This window comes from Lactuca saligna, chromosome 6 (genome assembly GCF_052625555.1).
Source record: "Lactuca saligna cultivar CGN05327 chromosome 6, ASM5262555v1, whole genome shotgun sequence".
In the NCBI taxonomy this organism is placed as follows: Eukaryota; Viridiplantae; Streptophyta; class Magnoliopsida; order Asterales; family Asteraceae; genus Lactuca; species Lactuca saligna.
The window spans coordinates 111829948-111848533 of NC_136422.1; the positions used below are offsets into that span (position 1 = coordinate 111829948).

At 37.3% G+C, this 18586-nt stretch overlaps 1 protein-coding gene across 1 annotated transcript; it reads right to left on the reverse strand.

The window, feature by feature from the left end:
- Positions 1 to 10915: 10915 nt before the first annotated feature.
- LOC145002823 (uncharacterized) lies at positions 10916 to 12684 on the reverse strand. Its single transcript, XM_078962014.1, has 2 exons — positions 11304 to 12684; positions 10916 to 11214 (listed from the first exon to the last, which is right to left on the reverse strand). The coding sequence occupies exons 1-2, from the start codon at positions 12682 to 12684 to the stop codon at positions 10916 to 10918; spliced, it is 1680 nt and encodes a 559-aa protein (XP_078818140.1).
- Between the last annotated feature and the right edge of the window lie 5902 nt (positions 12685 to 18586).

An 18586-nucleotide genomic window follows, 5' to 3' on the forward strand; every position in this document is an offset into this window, starting at 1 on the left:
GCGAAACTTCGACATATCATAACTTCTTCGTTATAACTCGGATTTCGGCGTTCTTTATATCTCCGTAATCCTTGTTTCGGACACTACAACTTTCTTAAAAGATATCAGATTTTTCTAATATTTATTTTAAATGCGTATTTTCATTATTAATTAATTAAATCATAATTAATAAGCAAATAAGCATATAATTCACATAATACATAATTCCTCTTTATTAATTCAAAATGAGTTACAAAGGTTGACCTAGAGTATTACAACATTATTAATGCTTTTAGCCCAGAAACACGGGCGTTACAATTCTCTCCCCCTTAGGATGATTCCGTCCCAAGATTCACACATCAAGAAACAAATACGGGTAGCGACTCATCATGTCACTCTCCGTTTCCCATGTGAGATTTGGCCCATTCGTATGTTTCCATTGCACAAGCACTAAATCGACCATCTTGCGTCGTAACTTGTTAGTATTACGGTCAACGATTGCCTCTGGTTCTTCGATTAACCTCTTGCTTTCATCCAGCCTTAACTCAAATATTGGAATTATGTCGGGAACATCTCCCGTGAACTTCCTTAAATAACACACATGGAAAGTGTTATGAATACCATCTAGTTCTTCTGGTAGTTCTAGCTTATAAGCTTGATTCCCAATCCTTTGAAGAACTTTAAATGGTCGAATAAACCTTGGACTCAACTTTCCTCTTTTACCAAATCTTATAAGTCCCTTCCATGGTGAGACTTTAAGCAAAACCGAATCACCAACTTCGAATGTTATCGGTTTTCTTTTCTTGTCAACATAGCTCTTTTGACGATCCTGAGCTGCTAACATCCTTTCCCTAATCACTTTCAACTTTTTAGTAGTCTGATGGACTATCTCAGATCCCATAAGCTGCTTTTCTCCAGCTTCAAGCCAACAAGACGACGTACGACACTTCTATCCATACAAAGCGTGATAAAGTGCCATCTTTATGCTCGAGTGGAAACTATTGTTGTAGGAAAATTCTACTAAAGGTAAATGTTGATCCCAGTTACCTTGGAATTCCAGGGTACATGCTCTCAGCATATCTTCAAGTGTTTGTATTGTTCTTTCGCTCTGACCATTAGTTTATGGATGGTAAGCTGTACTTAAACACAACTTGGTACCCATTTCCTCTTGTAGACTTTTCCAAAATCATGACGTGAAACGACTATCACGATTTGATACAATTGTTAGAGGAATACCGTGAAGTCTCACAATTTCCTTCACGTAAGCATTCACAAGCTTATCCATAGAACATTTTTCATTGACTGCTATGAAGTGTGCACTCTTGGTGAAACGATCCACGACCACCCAAATCATGCCATGACCGCTCTTTGTTATGGGTAGTTTAGTCACAAAATCCATGGTGATGTTTTCCCATTTACCCATGGGTACAGGTAAAGGTTCTAAACTCCCATACGGTTTTCAATGTTGTGCCTTGACTCTTGCACATGTCACACACTCGACCACATACTTAGCAACATTGAGCTTCATCGTGGGCCACCAGTAATAGGGTTTTAAATCCCTATACATTTCGTACTGCCGGGATGAATCGAGTACATGGTCTTGTGAGCATCTTCCATCAGAACATCTCTTACTCCTCCCGTCTTACGTACCCAAATCCTATCTTGGAATACCTTCAACCCTTGGTTGTTTGTACCGAACACTAATGTTTTACCCAAACGTTCTTCTTTTCGGTCATTCTTCTCTAAAGCTTCTTCTTGAGCTTTATTTATACTCTCCACAATTGTTGAGACAACCTCAATTCTCAACGCTCTTGGCCTTTTCTTTTCAAGGTTGACATTCCGACTGGGAGCATCAGCAACAACATTTCCTTTACCAGGGTGATAAAGTATCTCACAGTCGTAGTCCTTGAGTAATAAAGTATCTCACATTCATAGTCCTTGAGTAATTCTAGCCAGCATCGTTGCCTTATATTCAATTCCTTCTGATTAAAGAGATACTGGAGACTCTTATGATCAGTGAAAAGTTTGCACTTCGTACCGTAGAGGTAATGTCTCCATATTTTTAGAGCGAAAACTATCGCTGCCAACTCCAAACCATGAGTAGGGTAGTTCTTCTTCAACTTCTCAAAGGCTTCCTTATGCTTTTCACTCCAAGTATAAGTAGCTCCTTTGTGGGTCAAGGTTGTCAATGGACCAGCTATCGAAGAAAAGCCTTGGATAAACCTTCGGTAATATCCAGCTATTCCTAAAAAGCTTTGGATCTCTGTGGGACTTTTTGGTTGTTCCCACTTCATTACAACTTCAATCTTTGCTGGACCAACCATTATTCCTTTTTGGTTAACCACATGACCCAAGAATTGGACTTCTTGAATCCAAAATTCACATTTGGAGAACTTTGCATACAACTTCTCGTTTTTCAGAACTTCTAGCACTTCACGTAGATGATTTTCATGTTCCTGCTTGCTTTTTGAATAAATCAAGATGTCTTCTATGAATACTATCATGGATTTATCTAGGAATAGTTTACAAACCCTATTCATCAAGTCAATGATAGCTGCTGGGGTATTGGTTAGTCCGAACGACATAACCAAAAATTCATAGTGTCCATATCTCGTTCTGAATGCAGTAGTGTTTATCGATCAACAATAAATTTATTAATTTCATCAAACCAACAATAACCCTGATTACCCATTCCCGTTATCCTCACTTTACGTCCCTAAACACCTATACAAGGGACCTAGTATAAGGATTTTATCATCGCGATGAACACTACTGCTAAGGGGGTTCCTCAACAATAAATGTCCTAAAGGCAACCATGAGGGGGATGGAGTACACCGGTGAACACATCGTTCACAACACCTACATGTTGCGAGCCTGCCAGCGTTCCACTGGACTGTCTAGAAGAGTCCATGGTCGTCATCTATACTCCGCTAGATGACTGGAACAACAACAACATCGAGGCCTCTCATCATTTTAACACACATCAACTATTTCATCTACCCATGTTTTACCTAACATATTTCTAGATAAAATACATATACAGTTTATAACTTATATAAAACATTGTATTCAACAATCATCTCAAATAAAAATCAATATAATTACACATAACACGTATTTTATAGAAAATATTTCATATCTATGTGTAAGATGAAAGTGACTATACACTCACTTGATTTGATGATAATCGGACAATAATTCGTTCCTTAAAATGATCGTTTCTGATAAAACCGGGAGTTTTATTGAGAAACCGGGATCTGCGAGAGTTGGAGCTTCAAAACCGAAAAGATAAAGTTTTCTGGGTTTCCGGGCACTTCGGTACGTATTCCGAGCTTTAAAAATGATACCGGGGCTTCATGGGAAGTCAAATTAGTCAAAATATAAGTTTAGGGGTGAAAAATGACATTTTTCTAATTCTTGTCGGGAGATCTTGCAGCCCCCTTATTTATAGTGTGCGAGACCGAGGGCTTCCTGGCTAAGAAAACTCCACGTAGTGGTTGCGAGGCTCGGTCACGAAGGGATGATGTGGCAGCGAAGGAACGAGGCGCGTGGCAGCAGCGAGGGCGAGACACGGAGGCGGGCTACGAGGCTCGGAGGTGGCCCTGCGAGACTCGGACACGTGGTGCTACGAGGCTGCTTCTGATTGGCCGAGACTTCAGTCCGATGGAATTGCAGCACGCGTCAGATCTGGATTCGGCCACATCTTAGGTGACGCAACAATTTCGTGCGAGATGACTTGGCCGGCTACTGTTCATGCGGATTTTTCGAATTTTGAGCCCGAACTTCTAAAATCCATAAGTTTCACATACGAGCTCCGTTTTTGAAATTCTTTATATGCACGCGTAGCTAAAATTACGTTCTACAACTTTCGTTAAGACTTCATCGGCTAATTTTGAGTTTAATTTTAATATTATTATTTTTAACAGACAGGGACAGGAAAATTTGTTAAAAATTCATAACTTCTTCACCCGACGTCCGTTTTCGTCAGTCTTTTTACCGTTGTACTACTATTGACGAGACCTTCGATTCTTGTTTAGGTTGTGGTGGCTAAATATTGCTCGATCTTAAATTCGAGTATATAGTTGTCTATTGCTAAGCTAAAACTTAGAAAAGTCATAACTTCCTCATACGAAGTCAGATTTGGACGTTCTTTTTATCAAAATTCCCTGTTTAACGAATACTATGACTTTCGTTTAGGTTGTTAAGGCTAAAAATCACTTTATCGCAATATTCACTTTTTACGCTTCCCGGTGTCGTGCCGGTTCCGTCGCGAAACTTCGACAAGTCATAACTTATTCGTTATAACTCGGATTTCGGCGTTTTTTATATCTCAGGAATCCTTGTTTCGGCCACTACAACTTTCTTAAAAGATATATGCTTTTTCTAATATTTATTTTAAATGCTTATTTTCATTATTAATTAATTAAATCATAATAATTAAGCAAATAAGCATATAATTCACATAATACATAATTCCTCTTTATTACTTCAAGATGAGTTACAAAGGTTGACCTAGACTATTACAACATTATTAATGCTTTTAGTCCAGAAACACGGGCATTACAACTTCCCCGTAAACAAAACTAAAAGCAACATATACTTTTTTAATTTTCTGATTTTCTAATGTTTTTGGAATTTTGAAGTATTTTCTGAAAAAAAAAACCGAAATAACCCTATTTTTGGATTTTTGATTTTCTAATTTTTTTTTTGTTTTTATTTCTCCCCCAAAATTTGTGCATGGGTGAGAATGAAATTAAAATGCGCAAATTTAAACTAACCTAAAACAAAAATTAATCCTCAAAATGAATCATTTTCAAAAAAACTCACAAGCACATTGAATCGAGCTTTGTTAAAAGGCTTTGTGAACAGATCCGCCACATTATTAGCAGTGGGAACTTGTTCCATCTGAATGAGAGAAGGCTCATAGTAGTCTCTAACAAAATGAATTTTGATATCAATGTGTTTGGTTTTGGAATGTTGGACATGATTTTTAGTAATTTGAATTGCAGCTTCATTATCACAAAAGATAGGGGTTTCTAGATAGTTGAAACCGTAATCCAACAGCTGATGCTGGATCCATATAACTTGAGAACAACAAGCAGAGGCAGCAACATATTCCGCTTCTGTTGTTGAGGTTTAGACAGTGTGCTATTTTTTGCACTGCCATGATACCATCAGATCACTGTAAGTCCCAAATTTAATGATCCAATTTAGTAATCAATGAAGTTGATTGCAATAAAGGAAATCTGTAGAAGAAGAAGAAATAAAATCAAGCATGCACACATCTGTTGCTTGTAAATGTCAAGTACATCTTGAGAAAAGTACTGCTGCAGCAGAGTTCTGAAACCAAGCAACAAGTACAAACTGACACAACTCAGTTGCTTTAAATAGTACTCCTCCTACCAGCATAAGAGTGTGCAGCCGCACACATATGTGTGGCAGCAAACATGAATAGTTAACACACAATCACTGCAAAAATGACACTATCACTTATACAAAATGATACCTAGCTCAAACCACAAAATTATGTTCTTTCATTCTCCCCCTTGGTTTGAGACTAGCATAGTATTGTCTTCACGCCTTTAGCTCCTCAGCAGGCTCATCAAATAAACTCAGATCTGATCTCCCCATCGATCCCATCCACAATCTTCCATTTATGATCGTAGCCACCATAGCAGTGAATTCTTTAGCAGCAGCTTCCATGACATCTTTTCTGCAAATGATTTGATGACGGGTCAAAGTTCGTATATCCTTTTCTCTGAAACGGAGAAGATCTTTAGCACTAATCAATCTTAGAACATGTTCTCGATTCTTGAATTTGATGGATGCAGTAGCTGTTTCGTCATCATATGCCCAAAATTCCATGTCATCCAGATATCCCTCATGAAAATGTTGAGGATAGGAATTTTATTTTGTTTCTTAGTTGCAGGCCAGAGTATAGTCTTCATTGGTTCACCTGTTTCTGGATCAAGAACATCTTTCTCCTTTTTATAGGGCTTTTGCAGTCTTCATTGATGGAAAGTTCTCTTTGACCTGTCTGTCGATAAATCTTTTGAAATTTGAAGCATTAGGATCTTCAGAGGGGTTAAGGAATGGGGCCCTGGATAATTCAGCTAGATCAGTTTTGGTCCAAGATTTGAAATCATGGGTGCTTTTGTAAAATTCAGATGCTCCTGATTTTTGCTTTACAACCCACAAATTTGTCAATGGATCAAACGCCCAGATTCGGATGCCTGTCTTGTCACCATACTCATCACCGAACTTTCTTTTTTCAAATCTATTACTGTCAAGATAGGGTCTCTTGTTTTGTGATTTTCATTACAATTTTTCATGAATAAAAGGCCTTCGCTTTGTTTTGCAGTTACGATTCTTTTGCCCTGCTTGATTGTGATTCTGGCTCTGCTTCCTTCAGGTTCTTTTTCAAACCTGTTGAGAATTGTAGTTGTTCTTGGAGCAGGAGGGTTAACAGGAAGATCATCAGTTACAGGAGGTGATTGAACAAAAGGACGATCAACTACTCCATGAGGCTGTTGGAAGGGGGCTTTGACTTTTTCACCAAAAGCGTCGTACAATACGTTTTTGAGATTGAAATAATTAGCTAGAACAAATCAAAGACTCGTTTGTAGATCATTGATTTGTTTGGTCTTTTCTTCATCCTTTGCCCTGAGCTCAAAGATATGTGCAGAAATCTGATCCATTTTTATTGACTTTTCAATGATTTGTTGATGGAGAATTCCAATTTCTTCTCGGAGATCAGATAAAGAGGTTTTGTCATCATCTGTCCGACCCTCGTTAAATGATATTCCTTTCCCGCCTGAAGAGGTTGGACTAGATTGAGCAAGATGTTTTACCAATCTGATAGAAGCATCATCTAGAGAAGGTCGAGTTGGAGAATATTCCGGAATGAATGAAGATCCACCAGTCTCGAACATGGTACTTGGACCTTCATTAGTTTTCATTGGAGGGGAGTAAGCAAAGGTAGTAGTGATTGTTGAAATAACTTGAGGAGCACTTCTTACAGAGGGTACCTCCAGACTTTCAAGAGATTGGATTGTTCTCATGGAAGTCTGAGAAGTCTGAGGTTCAGTTAAGTCAGATATGACTGGAGCTGATGTTGAGACAGGTGACATAGAGGGAGGAATCTCTGATGTCACATCTCCTTGGCTTGTTGTGATCTCCAAGGGTTTTGAGGTAGAGAGCAGAATTTTGAGATCATTTCCTTCATCTCTAGTCTTAGTTTCTAAAGAAGCAACTTCATTGACTTTATTTACACAGCTGTTGGGAATATCAAGAAAAGGATCAAAATCTTCGTCACCAAAATCAAATTCTATGTTTGTTGGAATGTCGTCATTGATTCCGATAAAGTCGATTTCTTTCAAAAATTCCACATCTTCATAAAGATCATCGTCATCATCCTCTCGAGAAGATTTTGAATCATTTGCTTTCTGATTATCATGCTCATCAGCTACATAAGTTGTGGGAGAGTGATGAATCTCCTCCGCTTCAGGCTCGGAGGGGGAGAGATAAATATCTTCATTTTCCATCGGCATGGATTGTTTTGCTGATTCTTCTCTGACATCCTCTTTAAAAATTCCAAATTTTATTAATGGAATTTTTCCTTCAAATACCAACTTTCCGCCTCTCTTTTGCTTCATTAGTCCAAAGGCACTTGGACCAATGGATTTGAAATCCAAGGTATCATTTCCTCTCTGCAACTCGGGGTGAGTTACGTTTAGGATGATTTGTAAAAATCTTGGATACATATAAAATTTGTCTCTTTTGGTCCCTTCAAGATTTAGTATCATTTCATTCATTATGAATTTTGAGAAATTAAACTCAAAACCTGCTGCCAATGCTGCAATGGCACCAGTGTTGGCTAGAGAAATCTCGTTTGCTCCTGATCTCCGGCCATAAATGTAACCCACGAACACATGAGCCAAAAGCTTCCAACATGGAGGAAGCAACTTCTTGATTGTAGGAGGAAAAGTTCCTTCGTATCCCATATGCTCTAAAATTTCCTAAATTTGATGAACGTCAATCTCCATGGGGTACTCAGGTTTGTCCTTAATTTGAAGAGATTCTCTGATGATGCTTTATGTTACTTGAATTTTCTTGTCTTCGATTGTTGCTTCCACAAAATTTTCACCTCGGTCATTCTTCTTTACAACAACATTTCTCCAAAAATTCTTAATCAAACTTTGGTAGATAGCAGGATTTGTAGTTAGGCATTAAACCAAGCATAATTTCTTTAAAGCATCCACAATGAATTTCAAGTCATTATGGGTTGCAGGGGGGTCTTCAAGAAAAATTACGGAATTGTGGACTTTAGCGAACTCCATGTCTCCCATTTTAATCTAAAAGGCAACACAAAAGATTATTAGGGAAAAACTATGAGAATGATGTAGCCGCACACAGAGTTACATACAGCAGCACACTCACGTGTGCAGCTGTACACGGTCAACCGCACACAATCATACATAATATAATTGTGGCAGCACACTATCAGCCGCACACTCACGTGTGAGCTTTCCCTTGAAGACAAACAATTTTTTATGAGGATTCAACAGCTACCGATAGAAAAATTTGTGAAAATAATTAAAAAAATCAGCCGCGTTCATGAGAATTACCGAGTAAAAGCTTTGATTGCACAAAAATTTAATGGAAATTTTTAAGAGTTTGAGAGAGAAAAAATGTGTGTGCGGTTGAAGAAGGGAATAGTGACGGTACATATTTCATCGCACACACACTATATATATACACAGAATTTTCACTTTCTCCCCCTTGTCCTTTAATTATTTATACCAAAACCCCTTTCACACACAATTTTCTCAAAAATGAATTATTTTGAGGATTAATTAATTTCAAATTTCCTAAAAAAATAAAATTAAAATAAAATTGAAAATAAAATAAAAAATAAAAAATAAAAATAGGAAATAAAATGAAATTGTAAATACTATTGACGACAAAAATTCAATTTAAACCTATATAAATTGTTTTAACCTGTTGAGGATTAGGGATCAAAGCTTTTAGACAACCATTATCCGCTTGTCGGTACCTTTCATATTCACATCTTTCTCTGGTCGATTGTCGGTATTGTTGTCCACTTAAACACGAAAAATTGTGACAAAATTACGACACACTAATGAGTGACAAGACAATGTGATCCTAAATTCCTAGATACTATATTTAAACCTAAGTTTCTAGATACTATATCTTAAGGACCATTCAGCTGACGACGACCAGGGATATTGTTGTCCACCTAAATTGAGCAGCGAGCTCTATAGACAATCTGTATGAGTTCAATTTTAAGTGTACTGGAACATGTTTCCTGCTTCCAGATATGCCCCGGTAATCAAGGACTTCCAGAGTACTCCTTACATCGGATGAGCAGACCATCATTAGGAGAGAAGCTAGATTCAGAGTATTATCATTTATAGTGCATATACTGTGTACCAGGTCGGATGGTTAGGCACGCAAATGAGACAACATATGGCTAACAGATAAGAGGAATCTCATATGTATATATATATATATATATATATATATATACATATATATATATATACATATATATATATATATATATATGTATGTATGTATGTATAATATGTAGAGAGATAGATTTGCATATGTTACAGTCCAGGTCGGATCTCTTCCAATCACGCAGAGGAGGTAACATATGACTAACAGACAGAAAGAAAGAAAATGATTTTCTACAAACCTAATTTATCGGAATTTACTAGTTGCCCCATCAATACCGGAATTAAGGACAAAATCCGCACATAGAGGAAAAGTTAAACCATGGTTCCAAGTACGGGTTCAATTAATGTGACGAGTAGATTCCCATATATATATCTCCCTGCTCAACCTATCGAAGTGTCATATTGTCAAGCTAAACGGAACTATCTAGGTCAAGATTTGTCAAGTCGTTTAATTTCCTAAGTTCAAATTTGCCTAGTCTTGTCCATTTAAAATCTTTCGTGCCTACCGACACATCAAACCAGAGCATAGACCCTTCAACTTTGGGTACGTTACGCAGACTCAGGTTGCATGTTATGACATTATTATATCACTTCCCAGAACATCTCCCTCAAACAAAATTTCTAATTTTTTTTTTAATGTTTTTGGATTTTCTAATTTTTTTAATGTTTTTGGATTTTCTAATTTTTTAATGTTTTTGGATTTTCTAATTTTTTCCCCCTAAATTTGCGCATAAAAATAAAATAAAATAAAATGCGCAAATTTATGCAAAAAAAAATTAACAAAATTAATCCTCTAAACGAATCATTTTTAGAAAATTAACCAACACATCGAGTCGAGCTTTATTGAATGGCTTGGTGAACAGATCTGCTACATTGTTATCAGAGCGGACCTGTTCTAGCTGAATGAACGAACGCTCATAACATTCTCAAATAAAATGAATCTTGATGTCGATGTGCTTGGTTTTTGAGTGTTGGACCGGGTTTTTGGAAATTTGGATTGCAGCCTCATTATCACAGAAAATAGGGGTTTCTTGAAAATTCAAACCGTAGTCCAACAATTGATGTTGGATCCAAATGACTTGAGAACAACAAGCAGATGCAGCAACATATTCCGCTTCTGTTGTTGAGGTTGAAATGGTGTGCTGCTTCTTGCACTGCCATGACACCAGTCTATCTCCTAGAAATTGGCATCCTCCTAAAGTCGATTTTCTATCCAGCTCACACCCGCCATAGTTGCTGTCAGCAAAAGCATAAAGATCAAATTCGGGATTTTTCGGATACCAAATACCCAGTTTTCGGCACCCTTTGAGATACCGAAAAATCCTTTTAACAGCAATTAAATGAGAGAGTTTAGGATTAGCCTGGTAGCGAGCACATTGACAGACCGCAAACATGACGTATGGGCGACTAGCAGTCAGATACATGATTGATAAGATGATTGATCGATAACGTGTCTAATCTACGGATTGACCCTCAATATCAGGAGTCAAAAGAGGTCGTTCTGCCATGGGTGTAAGAGCAGGTTTTTCGTCTCGAAACCCGAACTTCTCCAGTACATCATCCACATATTTTGCTTGATGAATAATGATTCCGGCTGAAGATTGTTTGACCTGAAGCCCCAAAAACGTGGTCATTTCCCCAAGCAAACTCATCTCGAACTGCTTCTTCATCACTGCTTCAAACTCTTTGCAAAGTTGATGGCTTGTCGACCCGAAATAGATGTCCTCCACATAAATTTGAATGAGAATTTGATCTGGACCGACATGTTTGAGGAAAAAGGTTTGATCAATGGTACCTCGAGAATAGCCATGGTTGAGAAAATGCTGAGTGAGAGTAGCATACCAAGCTCTAGGAGCTTGATGCAATCCATACAAACTTTGTCTAACTTGTAAACATGGTTGGGAAGGGTTGACTTAACAAAACCAGGTGGTTGGTCAACGTAAATCTCCTCCTTGACCTTGTCGTACAAGAAAGCCGTCTTGACATCCATTTGGTATACAGTGAAGTTCATGTATGAAGCATAAGCAAGGAAGATACGAATGGCTTCCAAGCGAGCAACCGGAGCATAAACTTCCGTATAATCAAGACCCTCAACCTGCCGAAATCCTCGAACCACCAATCTTGCCTTGTTGCGCACAATGAAATCTGAATCGTCTTGTTTATTTCGAAATACCCAACATGTATCAAGAGATTTCTTTCCTTTTGGTAGCTCCACCAATTTCGAAACTCTAAGTTTCTCAAATTGATTTAATTCATCATGCATGGCTTCAAACCAGCTGGGCTCATTCAGACCCATTTCGACAGATTTGGGCTCTATTTGAGATATGAAGCAAGAGTAGAGACATGTGTTATCATCCCCACATTTACTTCTCATTTGAACGCCGTCGCCCAGCCGGCCAATGACGTTCTCTATCGGATGATCGCGCTGAATACGTGTAGGGATCTGGTAGCTAATATCATTGACAGAAACACGAATATTATGAATATTAACCGCTCCATCATTTGTTGTATGATCTGTAGAGAATGAACAAGGTTCGTTTGAAGAATCTGCTACAAACTCTTCAGCCATATTTTCTGGAAAGAGAAGTTCCATCAAATTTGAAGTTACAACGGAAGTCTCGTGGTTCATGAAATCTCTTCCCATCAAAGTTAAAGGAGTAGCAATAGAATCAGAAGAAGGTTGTTGAGGAGACTCAGAAGCTTCAAAATGAGTGGAGGGCACCAATGAAGGATCAGAGGAAATCAGTGGTGGTCGGTAGACAACATCATCTTCTTCGTCTTCACTAGGAATCTTCGAATTGGATGTAGATCCTTCTTGATTATGTAAAGACACATTGAATGATTTGAAAAGAGATGTGTAGTTAAATAACCAATTAGGACCCACTCTTTCATCTATCTCATTTTCCTCGAGCCAACGAACATCAAAGGATTCTACAATCTGTTTAGTCATCTTATTGTAAACCCTGTACGTAGTTCGAGCAGCATATCCAACAAAGTAACAGTCATCGACTTTGGCATTAAATTTGGGGTTGGATTCCAAGTAAAGAAAGGTGCAAGGGCAGCCAAATACTTGGAAATGACTGACAGATGGCTTGTGTCCAAATAGTATTTCATACGGTGTCTTCATTCTGGCTTTGTTGATCAGCACATGATTTTGAACATAATACACGATGTTGATCGCCTCTATCCAAAAGAATACAGCAAGCTTGGAATCACATAGCATCGTCCTTGCGGCATATTTTAGAGTTCGATTCCGACGTTCGGCAACCCCGTTTTGTTGAGGTGTTCGAACAGAACTAAACTGATACACAATCCCTTTCTCAATGCAAAAATGATCAAGAACAACGTTCTTGAACTCTGTTCCATTATCAGTTCGCAGCGCTTTCACTCAATTGTTAATCTCATTTTCAATCATCACAATGAATTTTTTGATGAGGTCAGCAATTTCGGCTTTGTTAGACAGAAAGAAAACCCAAGTAAAATGAGAGTAGTCATCTATCACAACGAGGCAGTATGAGTTGCGATTGATACTTAGAACATTAACCGGACCAAATAAATCCATATGCAATAACTCGAGCACTTGACTTATGGAGTTTATTATCTTTGGAAGGTGTGGTTTCCGATGATGTTTTCCTTGAGCGCATGAAACACATTTTTCAAATGAAATAAAATCTTTGATGGGAAGCCCGCAGACCAATTCGTTTTTCGCAAGCAGGTTCAAGTTCTTCGCATTTGCATGACCGAAACGATGATGACACAACATTGCATTTTGTTCAGAAGCTTTGGAGACGAGACAAGTGACTTCGTTAGGAATATTACTGTTCATGTCTATAATGTAGGCATTTCCATCCCGCTTAGATCTTACGAGAATCCAGTCTTCAGGGATGACAACACCAGGTTTTAAGATCAGACACTCCTTATCTGTGAAATGAGTAGAGTAACCCTTATCGCAAATTTGGGATACACTCAACAAACTGTGCATTAGTTCTGGAGCAAAGTTAACATTTTCAAAATTCAGCACCCTGTTTGTGACAGTTCCTTTTTGAGTAATTTTTCCACCCTCTCTGCCCGCAAAAGAAACATATCCCCCATTAAAAGTTTGAATGTCGTGCAATCGGAATATGTCTCCAGTCATGTGCCGGGAGCAGCTGCTGTCGACATACCAAGGTCTGGCGATATTCCTCCGCAACTGTCCCTGCACGATGAGTGGAATCATTTAGTTTTGGGAACCCAGGTCATCACAATCCTGGGTTGACTCTTTCTTTTTACTATGTTTTCATTTGATTCTTTCATTGCTTTTGAATTAGAAGGTAATGGAGATTGATCCGAAAAAGATTTTTGAATCCACTGACGGTTAGGTTTTGAAAATTTGTTTGTTTGCTTCGAACCGGTGGATTTTCTACTCGAAGAGTTAGAAAATCCTGTCCTGTTCTTTGAAAAATTCAACTTATGCTTAGCCTGTGTTGATTTTGGCAAACATCTGTTGTTTTTAAGAAAAACCAGTTTATTCTCTTGAAATTTTTTGTTTAATATTGTATTCAAGTCTCCATTTCTAGAATGAGTTCTGGGAATTTTTCTAGTTAAAGATCGTCCCCGACATTCATTCTGCCCTCTTTTTGTTGTATGAGATACAAACATTATGTTTGAATAATTTCTTGCAATGTGTCTAGCAGTGCCACAGTTAAAACATATTTGTTTGTTGTTAATAGCTTTGGCACTGTTGTTGTCAACTTTATTCTTTCCATTTTTAACAAATTTACATTGGCAAGATCCATCACATGATTTAGTAACAGTTGTGTTAGAAACAACATTATCAGACTGAAATAAAATACCACCCGACACAAAAACATTTTTGTTTGATTTTGACACAGATTCATTACTGAAATTAACATCAGACTCAATCACAACATTATTTGACTCAAAAGATTCAGCTACATGCTCCCCCTGAACTATGGATATATCTGCACTTGAGGTAGAAATGTTAGTATGCAAATTCTCATAATTTGACTTTATTTCCTGCTTAGAAGCTGACTTTCCGTACACCATGTAAGGTTCTCTGTCAATTTCTTCTTGAGACAGAGGAATAGTAGTGTAATTGTGATTGAAAAGAGGAGGGACACTCTCAAAACCTAATCCAACTTTTATTTGATTACCATGAGTGATATCTCTCCAGTGCGATTGATCTTCGATTAATTTTGCAATTTTTTCACTTGACACATCGAATTTTTTGAAATTAAATTCAGGCTTTTCAAAACAATTTCTCAATGTGTCAAGTTCCATGGTTACAACAACAAGTTTTCTTTTGAGATGATAATAGTTCTCGCATTTGTTGCTGTAATCCTGTTGCAATTTTTCAAAGTCTTTTGTTTTATTGTCTAATTGAGTTTTTAAGGGCTTTTGATTTTTTCTCAGAGTATATCCCTCATATTTCAAGTCCCCGTTCTCTCTTTTGATTATTTCAATTTGATCTCTCAAAAATTTAACAGTTATAATACAAGATTGAGAACATCCGAAATCACTAACCTCATATTTGACTGGTTCAGGAGTGGTCTGTACCGTGAATGCAAATTGCAAATTCATCATCTCCTCCTCTGGATCTGCTTCCATTTCTTCACTAGCATCCTTGACTTGAGCAAGATTTGCATTTTCAGGTCCCGAAATGTTTAGGGCCTTAACTTGATCTTTCCAGTTGAATGATTGAGCTACCATTGCCATGTTTACAGATTGATTGTTTGAAGGTGATACTCTGTTGTTGTTGTGAACGTAAGTTACTGGCACCATGGTTCTTTCAAAGTTTCCTTGCTGATCAGGTTTTGGACATTCCCTTGCAAAGTGTCCTAGTTCGTGACAATTATAACAGCGTAACTTTCCTTTGCTAAAACCCATCTTTTTATCTGAATTTACACCTCAGTTGTTCTTTCCAGTCCTTTCTGAGAATTGTTTTTCCCTGAATACTGCCATTGCCATTTGCCAAGTAATATCCATCTCTTCCACATCTTCAGGATGGATTTGATCAACATCAGTTAATGAGGGTTGTGGAGAGAGCTCTCGAGCAACAAAGGCATTATAGCAGTTCACCAATGCAATAGCTAGAGCCATATTTTCCTCCTTTTCCTTTGTAAACGAACTTTGGGAACCAATTCCATGAGATTCAACTGAAACACATGTGGAAGAACTAACACTAGAACCGACTTGAGATATGTTTTGAGGGATTTGAGTTTGTTGCATTTTAAGTATGTTGTATTTTGATGGGTTGTATAAGGTTGAACTTGGGGAACCTGGACTTGAGTATTCTGATGGGTGGTGAAGCTTGAGAAAGCGGTGTTGTTGTTTTGAATTCCAAGATTAGCTCTAGAGTACGAATTGACATGATTGATTTCTCTTTGTTTATCATCAAGTTCGCAAGCTTTGATGATAGCCATTGTTTCATACAAGCTTAAACGGTTCAAGTCTTTTGTCTTTTTGATCACCGAGACATTCATGTCCCATGATTTTGGAAGAGAATTTAGTAGCTTCTTGTTGATTTCAGACCTAGTAACCATCACATATGTGGAGCTCATTTCAGTGGTTAGTGTGATAAATCTTTGCAATTGATTTTCCAATGTTTCTCCCAATACATGATTGAACATGTTGAATTTCTGTCAGAGCATGTCTTGTCGGCTTTTCTTCATGTCTTCATTTCCTTCATAGACTTTTATGAGTGCTTCCCACATTGCTTTTGTTGATGTATATTCACGAAATCCTTGTGCAATCTTAGGAGACAATGCCATAGTAAGTGTGGCAAGTGCCTTTTCTTATTCTTCAACTCTTTCAATGTCATCAGTGCAATTTTCAATCTGTTTGTCAATTACCGTGCCATCTTCTAGAGTAGAGGTAATCCTAATTGGTCATCTTAAAATACTTCTCGAAATTTTGAAATCATCCATTTTGATGTACTTTTCAATTCGATATTTCCATTCAGGAAATCCTTCAGCTGATAACAATCCAAGAATACAAGTGGTGGTTCCTATAATTGCATCCAAATCTTGATGAGCAATCATGCTTTGAGATTCCATACTAGATTTCAACCGTACACCTAACCAGACAATAATATTAACAACAAATAGTTTCAGCCGCACACTCAGACAGCAAACAGGTTTCAACCGCACACTCGGACAACAAATAGGTTTCAACCGCACTCTCGGACAGTAAATAGGTTTCAACCGCACACTATGACAACAAAAAAATTTAACAGCATACACTTTCAACCGCACACGAGCATCAGCACACACCAACCACACATGCTTTTAACAGATACGCTCCATCGCACACACACTTTAGCAGCAAACCTTCAACAGTTCGAACAGCAGACCCAAAAATTTAATTTTCCTATGAAATTTGATTTCAGGCTTTTGCAAACCAATAACAAATCAACAATCAATCCTTTGAACAAAAAAACTTCAAATGATACCAAAACCGCTTTGATACCAATTGTAAGTCCCAAATCTAATGATCCAATTTAGTAATCAATGAAGTTGATTGCAATAAAGGAAAGATTTAGAAGAAGAAGAAATAAACACTACAAGAAAAAGACCCTTTTACGACGCGCAAATTACGACACTCAATGATTTATGTTACGCAAAAGAGAGTGATATTAAAAAAGTGTCATCTATTAAAAAAATTTAAGGATTTAGGTCACACATTATTGCGTGCCCTTAAATTAGTGTAAACAGAAAAAAAAATTAAAAACACGGAGGGCGCTGTATCTTAAATGTGTGCCCTCTATAAGTGTCGCTTTATATTTTTAATGAAAGGCGCGTTTAATAGATATGGGGGAAATGAAATCCCCAAAATTTTGAATACCCGCTTGAATTTCTCTCCATTTCTCTCTCACGATCATCTGCAACCCTAGCTATCTTAATTTCTCTCCATTTTTCTCTCACGATCGAAGGACAAAACAAGACACAAATTTCACTTGCAGAAGAGTTGGTGATTTCTCTCCATTTCTTTGCGAGTTAGGAACCAAGACACATAGAACGTAAAAGAGGAGGAAAAAGACACACATACACACACATTGTGTGTGAGGTGCGGCTGCCACAACTTTCACTTCCAGAAGAGTTGCTAAGAATTGGTGATTCCATCTAGGGTTCGACAAGATTAATCAATATCTCGACATCTTACCTCCTACATCGTATTTCTTCAACCATTCGTGACCATTCTAGAGCTTAACATTTTCTTTAGCATTCTAGGGTTCGATATCTGTTGAGATTCTTTAACATTGTTCACTAGCCTTCTAACCTTTCTCTGGATAGGTATCAACTCCAAGGTAAGAATAGATATGTTACATTACTTTATACAATCCTATCTTCGATTTTGGTTTAATTTCATTTTCCATGCTCTGATTCTCGTCTATTCATAAAGAAAATTTATGCATTCTAGCCATTCGACGAAATGCCTGACTTAAATTAAACAATTCTAGAATTAGAATAAGAATTGTTAATGTCTTTTAAATAGACGTATCAAAAGCATCTTCCTTCACGTTTATTCAAAAACGTATTTGAAGAAAAATTAAATAAACAAATATAAAAAACGTTTTTCCATATTTTGGTATATTATGCTAATTTTCCTTCGCTCCTTTTCGGGAACAGCTGGTGTATGTTTTGCTTATATACAAGTCTTGTCATTTTGACTTACTGATGACATACATGTTTGACTTTTAAATGACTTGAAGTATCAGGAATCCTTATCTTGTTATTTTCACTTACTGATCACATAAATGACTTGAAGCATCAGTAACTAAACTTCACTTGTATTCTGCATTTGATTGTTCATATTACACGTCTATACACTTTATAGCAATTATCTTGGGTTTCATTAAGTATAGTTTTAGTTGTTCCTGGTTTTTAAGTATAAGGAAGGGTAAAGGGTGTACCATGAAGCCTCTTATCTCTTTTTTCCACCAGGTATCTGATATTGGACACCTTGATCTCCAACTACATTGAAAAACCACCTGTCAAGTGAATTCAATAAAAGGAATTTTAGGATGAAGTGCATACAATACAATAAAAATATATTTTTTTTAAATGAAAGGTAAGTTGGGAAAGAATCTTTGGGGTGAAGAATTAGTTATATTAGCGGAAGCCTCA

Coding starts and splice junctions, on each gene's coding strand:
- LOC145002823 (XM_078962014.1), bottom strand. CDS start 12,684: ATGCTATGTGATTCCAAGCTTGCTGTATTCTTTTGGATAGAGGCGATC. Junction 11,215..11,303: donor CATCAAGCTCCTAGAGCTTG/GTATGCTACTCT, acceptor ATGTCGGTCCAG/ATCAAATTCTCATTCAAATT.